At 30.8% G+C, this 21807-nt stretch overlaps 4 protein-coding genes across 6 annotated transcripts; 1 reads left to right on the top strand and 3 right to left on the bottom strand.

The window, feature by feature from the left end:
- Positions 1 to 1098: 1098 nt before the first annotated feature.
- LOC126858366 (uncharacterized) lies at positions 1099 to 5738 on the bottom strand. The gene is made up of 7 exons (XM_050608612.1): positions 5302 to 5738; positions 4405 to 4553; positions 2942 to 3234; positions 2803 to 2871; positions 1969 to 2067; positions 1247 to 1463; positions 1099 to 1158 (listed from the first exon to the last, which is right to left on the bottom strand). The coding sequence occupies exons 1-6, from the start codon at positions 5736 to 5738 to the stop codon at positions 1410 to 1412; spliced, it is 1101 nt and encodes a 366-aa protein (XP_050464569.1). The 3' UTR covers positions 1099 to 1158; positions 1247 to 1409.
- Positions 5739 to 8759: 3021 nt separating this feature from the next.
- Positions 8760 to 20294, bottom strand: LOC126858365 (PR domain zinc finger protein 13). Its single transcript, XM_050608611.1, has 4 exons — positions 19986 to 20294; positions 19137 to 19398; positions 17735 to 18576; positions 8760 to 8861 (listed from the first exon to the last, which is right to left on the bottom strand). The coding sequence occupies exons 1-4, from the start codon at positions 20292 to 20294 to the stop codon at positions 8760 to 8762; spliced, it is 1515 nt and encodes a 504-aa protein (XP_050464568.1).
- LOC126858428 (zinc finger protein 148-like) lies at positions 9384 to 15138 on the top strand. 3 transcript variants are annotated; one of them, XM_050608744.1, is made up of 5 exons: positions 9384 to 9642; positions 10697 to 10923; positions 11612 to 11894; positions 12107 to 12290; positions 12400 to 15138. In XM_050608744.1, exons 1-5 carry the CDS (start codon positions 9407 to 9409, stop codon positions 13972 to 13974), a joined length of 2505 nt encoding a protein of 834 aa, XP_050464701.1. In that variant the 5' UTR covers positions 9384 to 9406; the 3' UTR covers positions 13975 to 15138. The 3 variants fall into 3 exon arrangements, with proteins under 3 accessions (XP_050464701.1, XP_050464702.1, XP_050464704.1); XM_050608745.1 differs by lacking the exon at positions 10697 to 10923 and having other exon boundaries at positions 9458 to 9642; XM_050608747.1 differs by lacking the exon at positions 9384 to 9642 and having other exon boundaries at positions 10798 to 10923; positions 11549 to 11894.
- Positions 15255 to 16386, bottom strand: LOC126858477 (ATP synthase subunit delta, mitochondrial). The gene is made up of 4 exons (XM_050608841.1): positions 16245 to 16386; positions 15905 to 16033; positions 15626 to 15823; positions 15255 to 15560 (listed from the first exon to the last, which is right to left on the bottom strand). Exons 2-4 carry the CDS (start codon positions 16022 to 16024, stop codon positions 15393 to 15395), a joined length of 486 nt encoding a protein of 161 aa, XP_050464798.1. The 5' UTR covers positions 16025 to 16033; positions 16245 to 16386; the 3' UTR covers positions 15255 to 15392.
- Positions 20295 to 21807: the final 1513 nt, after the last annotated feature.

Below are 21807 nucleotides of genomic sequence, written 5' to 3'. Positions count from 1 at the left end.
TTGATCATTCTTCAATTATTAGGTTCCTACAAAAGATTTGTCATATCTGCCAAATAAAGTTGAAAATAAAATTACAACAAAATCAAAGCAAAATTGTTACTAACTTCAATACATTTTTTCATCTAAAAAGAGATTTCTCAATTCAGATACCGAATTTTATTTAATAAAAAACTTGATAGAAGACCGATGTAAACCTTTTGTTACTAACGTAACGTGTGTCGATCCATTCAAAATGTAGAAAGTAAAGAATATGAAAATGCTATATAAAATACTATATATATTTAAAAATAATAACTGTATAATATGAGTAAGAAATATAAATAATTAAAATTTTCTTGCTCTGTTTATTATCAGTTTAAATATTGTTAGCATCATTTCATAATTTATTTTATAATGTCGACTTTAGCAAACTATTTTTCTAGTGCTTTAGTTGTTTCATATAAAATCTAAGTTTAATTTTGTCTGTTAACATATTGTGCATCGCAAAATTGTGATTTCAACATAATATTGTTATAACATTGAATGAATGGCGGTCTGAAATTTTCCCTCAGATCTTGCGTTTAACGAACGGTTGAATCTTCCAGTTGTCAGCAAGATTCATCACTAAGAGGGTGCGATCCTTCCTTTCTAATAAATTCAATGTCCTCCTCAATCTTTCCTACTCTAAGCCGATGCCATTGGAAAGCGTCAGCTCGCGATCGTAGGAAACGAAAATGGGTTCAGAAATGTTTGTAATTTTTATTGCACTAAATACGTGTCATCATTTCAAGCATTACGTCTCAAGAGTATTCACTAGGTTTCTCACCGAGTTTTGCAGTTTATAAAAGTTTTCAAAGTAAAAAAAGAATATCAGTTACATAGTATCACGATAATCCGCGTGCGCAAGGATTCTTCGAGTTGCTGTTTTTCACGTGGGAACGTAGGAAGTCCACGCGATTACTACCGTTGTTCAAAGTAAATTACTAACGATCACCGTATTGGACTTAGGAGAAAAGCGAGTCGGCGTTTTTTTCAGCATCCACTGCCGGCCGATCGATGAATGAGACGACATCGCGCGCTTGCGACTCATGTTGCTCTTGTGACAATGTGCTCTCAATGCAAAAGGGACCGCGACAGAATTTCAAGTGTATTCTGTTACAGGCAAACACTTGTTCTCCCCTGCACAGAGTTGCTCGTATAGCGTTTGATATCAAAGATTAATCGAAACGCGACAGAAACGTTATGTCGACTAATTGTATCTCTTTACCTTTTTCGTAGAAATGAAGCTGTACCCTTTCCTTCAACATGTTATTCATCACCGATCCGTTAAAGCTGTGGGAACAGATGAGACTGGAATTAACGTTCGAACAATAAATCGATCGATGGGTCGATTGATCGTGCGAACGTAACGTTGTGTCCCGGAGATTACGCTAGATATTAGCGCTATGAAGGATCACTAGATACGTAGTTATACCGGAGGCTATCTGTAAAGGTAATGGATCGAAGTTATGAAAACATGCATTCTGAACAATTTTACGCAGACTTTATATAATGGTGCGTTAAAGTATTAAACAGATCCCAAGCATAAACTATGATTTTGCGGCTTGTTATCAGAAATATTACTCAAAGAAATATTACTTTAAAATTAAAAAAGTTCCGAATAGAAATTCCATATAATTCTTAGTAATCGATTAAAAATAAAAAATGACCAAAAATGTTCAAAATGTAATTCACGAAAATCTAAATAATCACGTGAGAGTCGAGATAAAAAGCGTCGGTATCGCAACAAAACTGCTTAAATGAATAATCGATTTTGTGTTTCAAAGCGATGCAGCGTCTCTCTTTTCAAGCTTGAAATAGTAGAGATTATTTTCACATAGAGCAACAACTTTCGCGCACAATTATTATATTTCCTATCTTTATGCCATGCAAATACTTCCGATATTTTAAACAGGAAGATTGATTCAAGCTATTCTTTTCGAGACTTACCGAGAGTAGCAATGGAAGATCGATGCGTATAATTCCGAAAAGAGCATAATAGTGCACTTGTTGCAACTGAAAATACGTCACAGCTTCCACATTGCAATCCTGCAATCGTTTAATATTAATGATTATTTATATATTGATTAATATCTGATAGAGAAAATTGCCTATTTGAAAACAAAATGATAAAGAAAAAAAATTCTATTTTGTTATTTATTTTATTTAAAAAGTTTCTTAATATGTATTATGTCAGTAGTTATTCAAGATCTTATTTCTAATGATAATTATAAATATCTGCTTTGTAGAAGTTTTAAGTAAAACAATTAATGATAGAAAACCTTCTTTGCCATTTCTGAAGCAAGAAAAAAATAGGAAGTATCGAGAGAAGTAAGCTTGATGCAATTATCTTTTTGCAGAAGTCAAACTTTATTACGCGATAATAAGATAGAGATAACGGCACAATAATATTATTGCAAGAATTCGCAATTAATTATGCACCATAATCCATTTAACCGACCAGGTGTTTTTTAAGAAATTAATTAATAGAATCACTTAAAAATCACATTAAAAAAATAATAATTTGTAGTATGAGAGATTTGGTATTCTATTTATTGATTTTCAATGATTATGCAATCTTATAACTAAACTCTTAATTGAGAAATGCTGCTTGTACTTTCCGTGTGCCAATTAGCTAATTGCAATTTTAATTAAATTAAAACAAATTACATTTAATTACTACTTTTTTAATTACTATATGTATGTAACTAAAAGAGATAATATCTAAAAGATTAAAATATATATATATATATATATATTATCGTAGAATAAATTAGAATTTACCTGCATAAAACTTCGCTTCGCAAGAACAGCCGACGATGGAGCGAAGGCGATCTTGCCCACGCGATTTGCCTTTGAAAAGGAGAATAGCGAGATTAGTCAGTGAAGAGAAATCTTCCTACCCTAACATGAAGTGACATACTTGAGATGCGGTCACGTGACAGATGATGCTGATGATCAGTAAATTCGTTACACAAGCGGATACCAGCATCACCTCCCTTGCTATCAATAAGGGTAACGAGATCGCACCACCATCGTTAATTGTATAAATGCGCGTCAGAGTGTTGAAAGACATACTGGAAATCCATAGCAGAAGCTGCACAGCATATACAGAGTTTATCATCTCGGTTGCGTTGGTGAGACACGAGTGTAACCACCACACCTCCTGCAAGCGAAACTGCCTGCTCGATCGATCCACCACCATGATTTTGCCATCTGTTTGAACACGCATTATTGCACCAACGAGATAATTATTCGTGAATGTTGAAGACATTTTGTGTGATTTGTGTATTTAAAACACTATTCAAGACATATTAAATATTGTAATGTTGCAATTTATAGGGCAATAGGGCAGTTGTATTATATTACACGTGGACAAGTCAAATATAAATCAGATTTTTTCTAAAACATTTTATTCAATTAAAATATTTCCAACGCACACCCAAGTCATTTTTCTACATAGTTTCCACTAACATCTATAAGCATTTTTGTCACTGCATTGGCAGTTTTTTATTCTCATATCATAAAAAGTAATGGGAGATATCTAAAGCTAATGCACGAAGCTTGTGCACGAAAGAATTCATGCGCAATCGGACATGTCCTGCTATTTTTTATGACATGAAAATAAAAAAAACTGCCAATCCGGTGACAAAAATGCTTAAATTTTAATGGAAACTATGTAGAAAAATGACTTGGGTGTGAGCTAAAAATATTTTTATTGAATAAAATGTTTTGGAAAAAGTCCGATTTATATTTGATTTGCTCACGCCAATTTTACATATTTTATTTACATAAAATTTTTTTTGTGAATAAATAGCATATCATTTAAATATTGATTTTATTAATAATTCCCTACAATCACAAATATACTTCCTTCATTCTATCGAAAAAATTATTTATTCATACTTAAAACGAGTGAGAAATCGACACGATTATTTATTTACCGGGTCTTCGACCTTCGTGACTTCTTTTTATCTTCATGGACAAATCGCGTGAAAAAGCAGGTGTGTCAATATACTTAGACTTTAGACAGCAAATGCCTATGGCATAACAAGACAATAAATGCTTACAAAAAGAACATAAAAGAAAAGTTAATGAGAGCAGAATAATAATTAGAAAGTTTTAATTAGCAGAAAATTGCAACATTGTTACCAAATTTTTTAGACAATGTACAATAGAAATCGGTTTAAAAAATCCACATGTTCCAAACAGCGATCTATGTATAAGTGACGATTTGTGTGTGTACGTGTGCTGTGACAGAAATTTTTAAAATTACAATCGAAGCTGTAATAATTGACATTAATGACCGTTTATTAAAAAATTAGTTATTGATGCATTAATCGCTGCGAGAAATATGAGACATATTTTTGTCCGCAATTAACTCACCTTCTGGTAGCAGCAATATTTCACAAAGACGGCGAAATCTCTCGTACAACAGGGATGACAGGCTGGCAAACGTTATCAGTTGCATCGACAGTGTCACATTAACGACCGTGTAAGTTACACCGTTGAACAGAGAAAATCTGGGCTCGACTCTACGGATGACGAAATTGTGAATGATGGCATTGTTACACGAAGATCATTAAAGTATGAAGTAGTCTTATGTCTGCGAAATAAAGAAATATTGATATGATTCTTCTTAATTTCTTTAGTAAAGTAAAATTTCATTAATTTTTGCATTTTGTAAATTAAATAAACGTTCTGATAAAAAATTGATTATTAAACAATTTTCCACAACACAATGTGTATTATTGCGTCTAAAATAATTTTGCAATATATAAATAAATTAAGTTAAGTATAAATAAAGATTACGATATAAATTTACATAATAAAATATTATACTGTTACAAATAAATATAAAATAAAAACTTCTCTTTTACCAAAAAAATATGAACAGATTCATTACATTTTTAATATTCACTATAAAATTCGTGCATCAAGAGTTTCAAAACTTATAATTATTTATACATGTAATTAAAACTTACATAGTGATACAAACACGCAAAGGTACAGTAAATAAAAGAAAAGGATATTATTTCAGAGACGGAGAGTAAAAATCTGTGGACTTAAAAGAACTTTAAAAATATTTTGAATAGTAATATTCTATTCATAATCAAACATGGTAAACATTGTCCTTTGAAAGAATTTTAATTAATGTTATATTATATTAATTGAATTCTTTCTTGTATAAATTTTTCCTCACGACAAGTATTTAATTAATATGATATTATTATCTTTTTTTAATATTTGTTAACAGATTAGATAAAAATAATTAATACTCACTGAAATGTTATGTATCCGACTATCGACCAAAACGATAAAATAATGAAGGACAAGGCCCAACAGGCGTAACGTATACGACAAGAGCGTTTATTCTCCTTGTATTTTGTCGCTTGATCGAAAATGCGTAAATGCGAGAGTGCAGCTCGTATTTTCCAATTATACCAGAACGTCATCGCAATGTCGCTCAAGACGCAAGAGTACGAGAGTAACGTTCTGACGATGGTGAGCATCAAAAGCCTCGGCCCTAGCACATCGTTCATCCAACCGAGCATGAAAAAATTCGTTACACAGAAACTCGTGTACAGAAATGCGAACAGAGCCGAGTAAACGACACTGTATTTCATCAGCACAATATCATCCTCGCTAACGACATACAATCCGCATCCGAACAATCTCGCAGTATGCAAAAGCGGTCGTATATCACTCAGAGACACCATCGTATCGATCCTGACGGGCGAAATAAAAAATAGAAATAGAAAAGATCTTTCCTTTTATGAAAAAATATCGCGAAATCCATGACACGATCTCTCTCGGTATCTTTATTTAAATGATTCTTAATACGGAGCGTCCTTATTCAGCTCTTAATGATATTCTTGATATACGCGTGAGAAAAACGCGAAGCTACAAAGCTGAGTCGGAAAAATCATGTCGACATGACAAGGACTTCGTATACATCAATATGTCAAAAAGACGTCTAAGTGCATTTTTATTTAATAAAATGAAAAAGACGATAGAGATTTATTTATAGGAATAAAAATATTTCAGGCACAGAGATGTAATTTCTCTGACTTTTCCAGGAAACTGTAAAAGTTTTCAATATCTTCAATGATTCGTATAATTTGTGCTTATGAAACGCGTATAAAATTCAAAATAAATATAAAATAAATCTCGTGCATCGAATTTTATTAGAAACGTACCAATTATATCTCATATTCCCACCGATATATACACGCGACAATACACAAACTAAATGTTCCACTGGCATTGGAAATAGTTTTCATAATGATAACACTCCTGTCGTTTCGCGAGCGAAAATGACCGATTCTAAATTACAGTAGTTTGATATTAGTTTCGATCCAAACGATGCTAAATTCATCAAATAGAGAGAACACAAAATTGATGAAAATTGCCACTTAAAGAAAATTATAACTGTATTAAAACTATATTATATACTAACTATACTAAAACTAGTCTAACAATGAGTGGCGGTATCCGCCCAGAAGCAGCCGTATATACTACTGTCGGTCTCTAAACTAAGTTCTTCCACTTAGTCGCTTTAACTGCGATGTCGGTAAGATAAATGGAAAATATGTCTGATATGTGTGTGTGTGTGTGTGTATATATGTAAGGCCCTTTCGGTGCTTCACGTTTCATGATATTAATCTGCTACCGATAGAGTGTAAATATTAACGTTACGAGCGAGCAATTAACGCACGACTGCGTCTTGTTTAAAAATTTGACGGCATGACAGACTAACGTTTCGGTCATCACTGTTAACTATCTTCTGATGTCACGATGACGATTCTTCAAATAACTATTGCTTATCCACAAAAAGAAAAATAAAGCTAATCGACACAATCATAAAGAGAACGTATAGAGCACTACGTAGCATTTTATAATCGTGATTAGATGTTAAACGTTCCGAGATCATTGCGAGACACAGAAGAAAATATTGCACCTTTCATGTTCGCTGTAGAGAGAGATGAAAAGATAAGCAAAGGATAATGATAGAATACGGATATCTTGAATTATAAATAAATCATAATCAGACATTGTCATCTGCAGTCTGTGCAAAGGTATATATAGAATTAAAGAGAAATCAGTTTTCAAAAGGAGATAAGAAAGGGGAATATATAAATATTTAATCTTTCATTTTTCTCTATATGTCATGTGAGATCGTGTACGAAACAAGCTGCAATCATTGATAAAACTTGACACATAATAATCTGGCAGCAAAAGTTTTTTTATAGGGTGAAGGTTATATATATACATTACATTATAATTTAATATCAAGGTGTGCGAAACGGAAGCTCGATAGACTATGATGACATTGCTCAAACAGAAATGTCAGTTAGTTTTTCCATTTGTGATATGTAGCACAGATAAACAATTATTGCTAGATACGAAATGAGAAGTATAGGTGTGGATCATTAATGATCTGCGAACTAATAAAAATATTTCGTTTGCATGTAATATGTAATACAAAGAAACGGAAGGATTATGCAGACAAGAAGATCAATACATAACGACACATTGCCGTTTTTTACTCGACCTTATCTCGTTTATTAATGATTGTCAAAGTAGGTCTTTTAACGCAAACTAACAAAATCTTACGTTGTAGTTTACACACATACAGAAAAGATGATAATAATAGATAAATCTACCTGTTAATTTTAAACGACCTCATTTTTCATCTTCTCACATTATAACGATCCGTTCAAACATATGTAACCAGTATCATGTGTAAAAAATGTATGCTTGCTCGTTAGGAAAGTACCACCATCGCGGTAATATAAGCTTTTTCGTATTCGCTAAAAATTCTGAAATTGTCACATTATACAAGAAAGAGCTAGATAATTGGGTAAATTTGTCAATTACTTATTGTTGACAAAAAATAATAGAACCACGTATTCCAAAATTTATATTTTTTTTTTTTTGAGACACGCTATTCATAAAAACTGTAAAAAATTTTTTTCAGAATTTTGATAAAATTTGAGAAAGAGGGAAAAAAAGGGGAAAATATGAAAAAATTAATATTCAACAAACAGGATTCCATTAGAATTATTAGATATCATATAAATATCATATGATAATTGAATTTTCCCGATATATATTTAACAAGATTAATTTAACAAGATTATTAAGAAGATATTATAAACTATCGCGATGAGGGAATAAGGCAATTAAGAGCCAGCGCAGTAATTTATGTGCAAATTTCATTATAATCAAATTATAATAACATAAAGTGTAATAGTAAAAAACGTTTTATTATTAAATAATAAAACGCTTTTTATTATTATTAAATATTTTATTATTAAATAATAAAACGCTTTTTATTATTAAGTCTAGAGCTACGTTACGTTAATGTAATTTAATTATAATAAAATTTAAATTTGCACACAAATCACTGCGCTGGCTCTTAATTGCCTTCCCTCATATTTGTATGATACATTAAGCTTTTATTATTTCATTTTAATTTTAATATAATATCGAAACTTAATTGAATTAAGTTGAACAAGCTCATGATTAGTATGTGCTACTTTTCTTTTAACTAAAGAATAAAGTCCCAATAATATGTTTCACGCGTGTGTGTAATATCACAATAATAATTATATATATACGCACACGTGTTAAAATTTATAGTTTCAAAAATTCGGAAATAACGTAAAAAACGAACACTTTTGTAAAACTTTCCAAAGTTCAACCTTGCTTTCGTTGAATGAATGAACAAAATTTTTTTAAGCGATAAGAAATAGACTCGAAGAAATGATAACGAAGATGTACATAAAATATCTGCGAAATCTTTTAGCGAATTCCTGAGATGATTCAGGTCCAATTATCTTCAGTGAAAATTCGAAACGGATCATTCGCTCATCAAATATTCCGACAATAGATTAACTTTCCAACTTTTCTTGTCAATAAAGTTCTGTGAATAAAACAATTATCGTCTTAATTAATTAAGCAATTATAATTATGGAAATCAATTAAAATTTTTCGTTTACTTTGATTTTATTTATGTTCAAAAAAATTATTCTTTTCAAACCTTTTTCCAATAAAAAATCTTTTCATAATAGATATTTTTCTGATAGTTAACAATTAAATATCGACAATTATGGCAGATTTTAATTATTTTACCTGATTGTAAAAGGGAGTTATATACAGTTGCTTCTTCCTCCGAATTCAAAGAACGAAAGTGAAGTGAGGCACTCAACAAAATAACATTATCCGACATCTATTTCACTGATTTGTATTTACTGATGATTGTACCTTCTTCCGGATCGGTAACAATCACATTTGGCAACCTGCCTTATTGATCGCAGATTATATCGGAGCGTAGACAGAGAGCCCATCGCGGGATTTGTTTGTCGCGCAGCCCCAAGAAAGTATGGCGACGTGGGAGAGCGACAAGTTTCAAGAAGATGAGGATGCCGACAGTATCGGGGACAATTTCGACAATATCCTCGTGACGCACGATCTGCAAGATTGCCTGGACGACACTTTAGACCTGTCGAGCTTCGAGAAGGTCTACGAGCAGAGAGCGGTGTTTGATTACGAGAGGTACTCCGACGACGATGCTGCTATCAATGAGAGACCGATACCCGCCGATGACAACACGACCGGGTGAGTTTTTCTGGTTTTGAAAATCCTCTCGACAATCCTCGCTTCCTCGATCTCGCGTTCCCGTTTTCCGTTTATTTCGCTCGCACTAACATTACTTTAGCGATTAGATCTGTGAGTCTTAAATCAGGTATCGTCGATATTTCGTTCGTATGATCGTCGGTATATTTCTCGTCCCCTCCTTATAAGGCTATAACGAGTATTGAAACAAGAGCCTTAATTCATAAATCGTCTGAGAAAAATTGGCGTTTGAATGACACGCGGATGTGTGTCGATATTTACATCATCGATGTGCTCCGTTGTATATGTTTCTGAAAATTTTCACTATTTTATTTCTATATAACAAAATTTCAAAATAATGCCATGTGTCATATGTATATAATATAATATAATATATGTTTCGTTATAATAAAATATAAATATATATATGTATTGTATTTTTTTCCATTTGTGTTGATAATAGTTTATATTCATGGAATGGACAATAAATTATGAGTTATAATTGTGTGATTTATTATTGTTATTATTGTTATTATTATTATAAAAAATATTATTTTCATGTCATTATCACAATATTATTTGATATCATTATTGGCAATGTGAGATTTTTGCATTTCCTTATTGCACTGAGAGCAAAAGCATCTGTTTGTTATAAATTTATTTTTGGTAATATCCACATATATAGCAAATGTGTATTATTCATACTTACTATTATATACATAATCTTCTAGCAAAATTTAGCAATAAAATTGGCATACTTATCTTTATGTATTACATATTTCATATATGAGAAATTGTTAAGTCTCAGAAATAATGAAGCAAATATATGTGTAAATTGTATTTAGACATTGTATTGTATAATTAAACAAGAAATATTATTTAAATAATATTTTAAACTATAAAGTATATGGAAAAAAATAAAATTTAGAAAGAAAGATAAAATCTAATATAATTTATATAATTTTTTAATTGAAAAAAAGTAAATATCAATTTTATATGTGTATATAATCGATGTATGTAATCGATTTTATATATGTATGTATATATATATATATAGGTACATCTATCATACAATCAATCCAGATGAAACTTATATGCGAATTCATCAAGAGCAAGATGATGTATTATTTGAAGATCATACTTCTCATGAAACTGCTACTATTGAAACTACAGATCCAGATAATAATCAGAAACATATCAATCGCTATAATTGTCAATACGAAGGTTGCACCAGAACATATAGTACCATTGGAAATTTGCGTACTCACATGAAGACACATAAAGGTGAGATTCTAGAATAATTTTTTCTGTCAAAAAATTATACATATATTTTCATGATTTTTTAAATAATAGAGTGTGATATAAGAATTCAGAGTAAAAAACTTTCATAAATTAAAAGTCTCTAACATGATTTACTAAGAAAAAAATATTACTTAATAATAAAAATAATATATAATAAAATGTATATAATAAAAATAAATAATATATAAAAAATATATTATATAATATTATAACATAGCATTTTTTAATACAATTTATAGTTGTATATTTAATATTTAAAAAATTTTTTATTTTATTTAATATATTTATATTTCTACAAAGAATTTTCGTAATTTCATAATTTTTATTGGCTGGCTCCATATTTGTTTAATCTAAACTGTTAAGAAAATTATCTTGCTTTGCATGTGTGGTGTTTATTTAATACGCAATTTGCTCTATGTGTCATACTAACAAGTGCTCTTGTTCTTGCATATTCATTGGATGAAAGGATCTAGGTAAGTGTATAAATCATATTATCATGTGTTGATGTTAGCAGTAAAATCACATTTACATATTTTTGCTGCAACCTGATATTATTAAGTCATCAATGCTGGTATAAAGGGAACGCTTCGACCTGCATGGCTTTCAGATACCGCAAGAGATAAGTAGTCCTGCAATCTTTTTATGTGGAGGGAATTCTCAAAACTTTCAGGCGAGTATCGATTTAAATGCGCAGAGCCGAGTTGCGGCAAGGCCTTTCTCACGTCCTACAGTCTAAAGATCCACATTAGGGTACACACAAAAGTAAAACCATTCGAATGCAATTACAAAGGCTGCGAGAAAGCATTCAATACCCTTTACAGACTGAGAGCTCACCAAAGACTTCATAGTGGCAACACATTCAACTGCGAAGAGACGGGATGTGTTAAATTCTTCACTACTTTAAGCGATCTCAAGAAACATATACGTACTCATACTCAAGAAAGACCATACAAGTATGTTTCCCTTTTTTGATATTTCCTCTATAATAGTGAAAAAAGGACAGTACAATCATTATTTTATAAACACATTAAATAAACAGAATGGAAAGAAATAGATCATATAAAACTCAACTAATTTCTTTATACAAATTATTACACATTGTACATTTCATATATGTATATTAGAATTATATATGTGAAATTATATTATTTTTAATTATTTTAAGGTGCAGAGAGAAAGGTTGCGGAAAGGCTTTTACAGCTTCACATCATTTAAAAACACATAAGAGAACACATACAGGCGAACGACCATATATTTGTACCTTCGAAAATTGTAGACGACGTTTTACTACTCCTCACAGTTTAAAGAGCCACATAAAAACGCATAATAAAACTGTGAATAATGAAATGGTAAGTATTAAATATAATAATAAGTTAAATAATTTCAGAAATATAAAATAGAAAAATATTTATTGTAATCTTAATTATATTAAGTTCCATTTTTTAAATTTCCTAACAGAAGGGTAAAGACAACAGAAATGACGATGCAACTAAGGAACAGCAAAAGTTAACTCAATTAGATTTAAAACTTGTGAAAGTTAGTGCGAGTGACACCATTATACCATCATATGCTGTCATACCAATATCTTCAGAGCTTGCACAAAATCGTAAAAACATATCATATGTTTCTGCGAAAAATGGTACAATAGGACAAGTAGTCCCCTCTAATGTAACAATGGACATTATGAATCATCGCAAATTGGACGTAAGACTCGAATATATTTCTACCAAAGATGTGGAAGATTCAAATAATAGAACCGAAGTTGCGCTTCTCGCAACGGATATCATGTTAGATAATTTTAACGAACACACAGTTGACGCTTTTAACAATAATGAGGATTATAATAAATTTAAAGTATTTAATCAAATGACCGAATCAAATATGCAACATAATAATTTAACAGATATAGTTGGGCACAAATCAGTTTCGTTATCGGAAGTGCGTAGTGATAGTATTAATAGACAGGATCAATCTATCTCGATAAATTTAGGGCAAAAGATTATGCAAGACGGCTTGCAAAACGCAATAACGCATATTTCGGAAGGAACAGATTTCACAAGTGATATAAAACAGTACAAAAACGAATCCGCCACTATATCTGACAATGTATTTGCAAACCAATCGAATACAGGAAGTACAGCCAACAACGATGACAATGTGTTATATAGTACCAATTGTATTACTAGTCATATTCCCGATATTATAAGTTCTTCGAATGAAACCCACCTTTTCGAGAATGGAATGGACGCTCTCTCGTTCATCAATGATGCGACTTTACAAAGCGAAGACTCTCTCAACGCGGTTTCAAATCATGATCCGCGCACAGATACTGTCATTACAAACGCGCAATCGGAAGCTGTTGAACTCGCGATAGCTACTGAGGAAGAATTACCTTCACCTTGGATAGATGTTATGGCACTGGCAACTGCACCCGCTTTGAGAGCACAATCTTGGTCTGAGTTAAACGCTTTCCCCATAGCAGTTCATTCCTTGGTTGATCTAGTAGGGCCAGAGCCTTATCCACTCGAAATAGATTCTCAATTGCCATCTATGGAAAATTTGAGAAATATTAATACAGTGAATACGGAACATATTTTAGCAAACACTGAGATAGTGCAGTGTCAAAAAGATGCCGAACATAAGAACATAAATAATATTAAGAACAAGAAAGATAATAGAAATATTCTGCAGGAGATTACGGCAGATGCTGATATATGTAAATGTGTCGATTGCAAGTGCGATAACTTACAAAATTGTCAGAACTGTACAAATAATCCCGTCACGGAAGTTACCAAAAAAGATACGATAGAAATCATAGATGACTTCGTGTCTTCCTTGCAAAGTGGATGTTCCTGCAACATCGAGTCCGGTGGTTGTGATTCTTGCTGTGTTGTAATTTGTCTAAAAACACTACAACAACTACAGAAAGTATTTAGCAATTGCTGCAAGAATACTAACAATACTACAAATATGTGTTGTAGAGAAAAATTGCTACCATCCTTAATGAAATATCAACTAGCCAGAAACCCATGAATCACAACATTTTCTTCATTAACTAGTCACGCAAAGAAAATATATTATATCTTCATGTTAATCCTTCTCTTTTCCTTATAAAGATGTGATTTTAATAGCTAATAGCTTTAAAGATGCCTTGGGCAATTTTTTGCCTTTCAAATGTTTTATCTAGGACAAATTGAGAATATATGACTGTATATATATATATGTGTTATATCTATATTTAATAGAATCCTATAAATGATTCTATACATATGTTATGTAATTTGTGCCAAATATTTGTAGACTTTTTTACAAAAAATGTTTATGTAAACAAAAGTACTCTATCGCATAATTTGTGATAATATAAATAAAGTGCCCACTTTGAAATATTATTTAAATGTAATATAAAAAAAGAGCTGAGATGAAACTAATGATACACACATACAGGAATGCAATCAAATAAATGCACAATATATAATTATTTTTATACAATTATGTTGATATGAACAAATAATGTTTTATAAATATGATATGAAACTTTACAGTTTATGCAAAAATAGTCATATTTTTTTATATATTTCAGTCACAAATATATATGCTGTTTCTTCCATATAATATTGGTTTAAAATATTGCTAGAGAACTTGTTAAAAATATGTGCAGTATATATATTAATGATAATATTAATGATTATTAACGATAAATTAATGATAAATAATACCAAAAATGATATATATATAATATTTGTATATTTAAGAATTTTATTTATTTAACAATTGAATGTATTTTTTTCCAAATAATATGTTATGGCGTTAATTCTAAGAATATTATCCTATTTTGTTGCTGTTTTATGATATTTGCAAAAAAAACTTTTTGCATATCAAGAACTTTATATTCGTTGAGATAATTAAGAGGTGCCAAATGTGAACACCAAAGTATTTATGATGTTATAATAACAATAACGCAGTACTAAGTTTCAGATTTTAAATATTTGCTACTTTTTTTGCGCATTATCATAATAATAAGTAGATTGAAAAAAAAATTTTTAACAGTTTTAGAGCGTGAAAATTGTTATGGCTGTTATATAAATACTTGCAATAAAATCAATGTACCTAAATTGCTTATAAAAGGCAGCATATTTATTGTTAATAAACAAATATTAAAACTAACATTAATAATAAATAAAGAAGTTTTAATAACTATTTACATGTATCTACAACAATTATCCCTTGTATTTCTTATATTCAATTTAACTTTACACTATTATAATAGAATGAAAATTAGCACAGTGATCTATTTTTAATCAAATATATACATATATGAATTAATATATTTTTTTATTTCTGTCACATTGTTCTACAGTTATTATGATAAGGGTATGTTGAACACATGCTTTCTCCTAAAATTCTTAGCATGAAATATGTGTATATAATTTTATATTATTTATATATAACATTTATTGTGTAGCTTGCACAAGAGCTTCCCCAACTTCAACCGCAATAGCTGCTTCGGCCTTGTCTTTATCTGTTGTCGCCGAGGAGAGCTGTTGCTGAGCTTTGCTAAGGATATCTCTTGCTGCTGAGCTATCAAGGTCTTCAACTGGGTGAGCTTCCTCTGCTAGAATCTACAAATAGATGATGTGCTACTTTAGAATTTATACTTATTATTTTGAAAACTGCTATTATATACCTGTACACTGTTGTCTTCATTTATGGTAACTGTGCCAGATGAGACAAAAATTTTCTTGACTGAACTACCTTCTTCGTATACTGTAACTACTCCAGGTTTTAACACCGCCAATGTGGGAACATGTTTTGGTAGAATGCCAAATGCACCTGAGAAGGAAGGTACATCGACTTGACGAATTGTAACTTGATCATAGAATACCTGACAAAAAAAAATTAAGTGTTAGTGTTAAAACATGATTATAATGCTTTATTACACTGCACAATTTTCATTCCATTATACCTGATTAGCACCAGCAAACGTAAACTTCATTTGGTCATTGGCTGCAGCATCTGCATAGGTTCTTCTTTGATTCCGGATGCACCTTAAGTAAGGACGCAAAGTACGAGCGAGAGTGGCCATTTCTATATACTGAAAACGAGTAATCTTTTTCAGAAACACGGCTCCTTCACATTAACTTAAATGATATTGGCAAGGTTGTTACATCACAAGTACAGGAAAGATACACTTATAATTCCGTTTTTCAGTTTTTGATATTAAATGACTCGTTCGGAACTTGCTCGAATTTTCTGAGCGGGGTCTTTTATATTTTTGCCGGCAATAAAATTATTATAATACTCACTAATCTCGAATATCCGCGTTTAAAACCCTTATATTATATAGATGTGTGCAGAAATTGGATGGTCTTTGCAACCGGTATTGACAGGACCGACCGCGCATGAAGAACGTGAAAATGATAACAAAGTATGAAATTTCGACGGAAGTGGCGCTGACGTTGCTCTGAAGATTGATTTTTCGTTTTTTTTCTGTTGGCTGCACTGTTTTCGTTTAAATTTTATCCGTAGTGCATAGTGCAAAGTAGTGTTAAAACATTGAGTGCGATGGAAAAAATCATTAGCGTATTCGATAACGTATTTCGTCAATGTATGATATAAACGTCTTTTGTTTAACGCTCTTCTTAGAATAAATCTTCTTGAATTTATAATATCTAACTTGTCTTTTCTTCTTTTTCAGCATTTACTGAGGAGAGCGGCTAGCAACACTCGTGCAGCGACTATGTAACGGTCGGTGAGTGAATTCATTTATAATTATTGCATGGCTATAGTTATAGATACATGCAAAAATTGATTATTTACACGTCCACGAAAAATAGACCGCGTATTTTGCGAGAAAAATTTTGCCTTTAAAATACAAAAATCTTTCATTCATAAAAAGCTGATTTAATTGCGATTTATAAAATATACATATATTGCTTAAAAGAAAGAAAAATAGTTTTGCATCCATGTATTTGTATTAATGTGCTTAATTCAGGACTCACGTAACTTTTTATTTTTGAGAGAGGTCAATTATGTATATTATTTTCATTATTTATGATACTTTTTATCGGTGCTCTATCAAAATATAAGATAATATATAGATGCTGAGAATATGATTAAGAATGGAAATTGATAATCTGTAGAATTTTTTATTTTTAACATCAACAATTTTACCAAAAATATGTCCTTTTCTCATTAATATAAGAAATTTGTAATAAATAAAAATCGTTTTCTATGATATTTTTTGTACTTTTCCAACATGCATGTAAAGCTATATTTATAGACAAGGGTAATTTATAATTTATAATTTCATTCAAGTTATGTACACGTATAGACAATTAATATTATTTATGACTAAGTTTTTCTAAAGATGATGAATTAATAGTTATAAAATAGTTATAAAATTGTTGTACTAAGTAGCGAAAAGCAATATTCTTTTTATGACTAGCTTTATGTACATGTAAATATGTACGTGTTATGTACATGTAAATTATGTACATGTATAGACAATTAATATTATTTCTGACTAAGTTTTTCTAAAGATGATGAATTAATAATTGTTATAAAATTGTTGTACTAAGTAGCGAAAAGCAATATTATTTTTATGACTAGCTTTCAAATAATATATCTTTCCGCGCCTGATTTAACATTTTAATACAATCGTTTTCGAGTTTTTCCCGATTTATCGCTGATATTCTCTCCAGCACCGTGAGATAAACGCCTATTGTTCGCCAGATGTAGGTCGTTTGCGAAATTCGCCTCCTTAAATCCCGCTGTTGATTCCGACATCGGAAACATTGTCGTCACTTTTTTCCGAATGCCAGGAATTTTTATGTCTCTCCAGGTCTCTTCTTCTGACTAGTACCTTGCCGCATATGTCGCATTTGTAACGGCTGTCATCTGTCACGTGCAGTCTCACGTGCTTGTTGAGATTACTCGGGTCTCCGAATCTATGCTCGCACACTTTGCAAGTGAGAGGCTTATAACCGGTATGCGTTCTGATGTGAATCCGCAGACCATACTTTCTCGAATAGATCTTGTTGCAAAAGATGCATCTGTACCCTTCGTTGCATTTGCCGATCTCGCTGGCGCGCGTCTCTACTTCCGCGGGATCCGTTTCCCTCCCAGATTCTGCTGGCACATTTGAAGGTAATACGTAGGGCATTATTCGATCTCGATGCGTCAAAGCATTGTAGGATCTTAAAATCAAACGGTGATCCATTAGATTCTCAACGGACGATTTGTAAGTCGACGAACTCGGTAAAATTTCCGTTGATAAGGGATACGTTGGGATCGGCGAAGGATTATTCGAGGACAGAGGCGATAGTTGATTCGACGAACACGGCGAATCGTTTCTTAGTGACCGATTCGTGTCTGCCGTTTGCGTTGAATACGATGGAATATTGACTGGTAACGTTATCGGTCTGGAAACGGGCAGAGGATTCAGCTCGAACGTGAAACTCCTTTCTGCATATTGATTGAAGGATAGATCCGTTCTTGGAGAGCTAACAATTTTATTCGCCAAGAGCGTCCAAATGTAACTGTTGTCTTTTTGATTGCAATTTAATAGCAAGTGCAGCTTTAAAGGATTCGGGTAGTCGAAGCAGCTATTACAAATGTGGCATGTGTAGACTTGACCTGCAATTATTTAAAATTTACAAGCAATTAATAAATATTCTAGTTTTATTTATATTGCATTTGTTATCTTATATTAGTATTATATATTAAATGTAAATTGAAATTATAAGTAGAAATTTACTAGCTATAAAAACGTTTTAATTAAATTTGATTAACGATTATTCGAGCCACAGTAGAAAGTTTAATTTAAACTAGTCAGCGAGTAATTAAAATATTTGCAACAAATAAAATTTAATATATATAATAATTTTTAATTGCATTAATATATGATAACAATATAAAATAATATAAATGTATTATTGAATAATTAAAAAAATATATATACATACACGCGCGTATTAAAATTATTGATGTTTCACATTAAATGGATTGACTCTTAACAAAGTTTTATATTTAAAAATCAATAATTAGAAAAAATTTTTAATTTTACAAAATTAGTAGTTGTTATGAAATTATTCAGAAAGCATGTATAATAATCGTCAAAAAATTAGTAAAAGTTTATTATTAACAAGTTTGTTGAGAGTACAATAAAAGCTTTGTTTAATAAATCGAGTTCATACCTTCAATATTACAATTTGCCGGTGTCAAAAACGGAATACTCAACATATTTAGAACACATTCTGCGAACCACATAAATAGTGGTTTTCCTGGTAAAATTTCTCTTATCGTTTTTAATACGAGTCCGTTATTGCTAACTTTAAGTAAAACATTAGCATTTTGAAAGTCTGTCGCCAAGGTGATCATCTTCAGCCAATATGATGAACTTATGGGTTCATTGAGGCAATGGAGTTGACCACCAATGTTAATAATTTCGATGACACTCTACATCATTAATAATTTTGATAATTAGAAAACTATGATTTTGTGAAATATTCTATATTTTTATGTGTATATTGAGATTATTCTATGATGAACATTGAATGCAAAAATTATTCGAAATCAATGTAAACAGTAATTCAGTCAGAGAAATTATTCATTCAAATGAAATAAAATTTGTATCTATATTGAAACTAAATTAAAGTTAATTTTTATTAAATGATTAAATTAAAATTTAAGATTTATTAATTTATTCCGAATTAAAAAGAGAGTTTATTATAAAAATAATATAAAATACAAAAAATTATGTGTAATTTTCTCAGATGAATCTTTACATTCGACTGAGATATTAGAAAAAAGAAATATGTAAAATTTATTTTGATTCAAAAATTTATGATGGAATGTTTAATTATGTTATGATTATATAGAAATGTTAAAATGAATTGAGAATTATTTAATTGATAACAAAAATATAATAAATTTTTCTGAATTATTTCATTGTAATATATTATCTTTCTTTGAACTTTTATTTCGAATATTGTGAAATATGATTCTTTTTATATTTTTTGCATACATTCTTGCTAAATACATACGTTTCGAATGATTGATGTATTTTTTTGAGGCAACGTGCTCACGTCGATAATTTCTGTCATGGAATTCTCGTTAAGAAGTCCAGCGGCTCGAACGAGCGGTCTGCTCATGAAGAAGTTAGGTCTTTCGTTTATAGATAAATTAATATATTTTTGCACTGGACATTCTTGTACTGGATATCTTTGTATTGTATGCCTTTGCATCGGACACTTTTGTGATGAACTGGCTCTTTCCATTCTTTCGCTTCTTGTCATCATTGATTTCGCTTCTGTCGCTGCGGGATATACTACTGGGATTATATTTGGATTCATATTGAAAACATGTGGAACAATTGTTGTCTTATAAAATCCAAGCTTCTTCTTTATTTTCTAGAAAGGCTGTCGCATATTTTGATTTTTTTTTTATTTAAAAAATTTTTTTTACAAATTACATTTCCGGAAAATACATTTTGGATGGCATTTGATAATAATTTTCCGAATACACTAAGAATATTGATATAATAAAAGTTTCTAAATATTACACCATAAAAATTTGGAAAAATACACCATAACATTTTCGAAATGTACGCGTATTCTTGCCATAACATAACATTTTTTCAGAGTATCTTAAATCACCGCACGTTAATGATCCACATAGTCATGACACCAAGTTAAGATATCAACTAACATAGAGATGATTTCCTGCACGCTTTAAATATGTTCCGGGGGTGGTGCCTAATTTTGGTCATTGATGTAGTAGTTGCGCTCTCCCCTCTATGTTTCTCTGTATGAGTAAATACATATACGGAGTTGTATTTAAGAATCGGTAATAGATGGGCCTTTCAGTTACTTCTGAATCATGTCGTTGGTGCAACCATGCAAGGTAGGAGGAGCAAGCTGGTCGTAGACTCCTGGGGGTTTTCTATTTGCTGCAGCAGGTGCTACTTTCTCGCCACGTGGTATTAAGGATATTTTGTATATCGTTATTTATATTATTTTTTTTTTTAATATTGTTAATAAATAGGAAAACAAAAATAGGGAGAATTTAAGATACATATAATGCTCTTATTTATTAATAATTAATTTAAATATATTACATCTAAATATTGCATCTAAATAATTAATTAATTAATTAATTAATATAGCAATAATTTATTTAAATACATTTTGCATTGCATTTATTTAGACTGCATTCCGATATTCATTGTCAATACTGTAAATATATAGTGTATGTGATGTAAATTATATTATATTATTTTCAATACTGGCAGTTAATATCGGAAGGCAGCCTTAGATTTAATGCTTTATTTAAATATTTAATGATTTATTTAAATTAATAATTAATAAATAAGAGCATTATATAAATCTGAATTTGTCTATTGTTGTCTAATTTGTCTATTTTTTCTATACATTAATGATATACAAGGTGTCTATAATACCACGTGGCTAAAAAATAGCATCTCTATTGCAGCAAATAAAAAGCCTTCATATAGATATAAATAAAAATATTATGCTATATCTGAAAATGTAATGCGTTGCACGGATAAAATATATCTTTGCAAAAGTAGTGATAACCGACAACACGCGCCTTAACCACGGTTGCATTATTGCAAAGTATGATAAAAAGATATGATCATCCATTTTTGCGATTTTGACGAAAACGCACGCTTGATTCGCGGATCGACAGGGTAGCGGACTTTTAGTACGTTCAATAGAGCTATAAAAGCCTCATGTGAAAGAACATTGTTTGACTCAGCTGCGGCCTACTATGCGTCTCCGTATTACGAGGGATCGACTGAAAGGTGCATCTGAATCAACGGTTGATTAGGAAATTAAGTGGCTCATT

Source organism: Cataglyphis hispanica, chromosome 25 (assembly GCF_021464435.1).
Source record: "Cataglyphis hispanica isolate Lineage 1 chromosome 25, ULB_Chis1_1.0, whole genome shotgun sequence".
Lineage (NCBI taxonomy): Eukaryota > Metazoa > Arthropoda > Insecta > Hymenoptera > Formicidae > Cataglyphis > Cataglyphis hispanica.
This window is presented reverse-complemented; position numbering and strand designations above follow the sequence as displayed.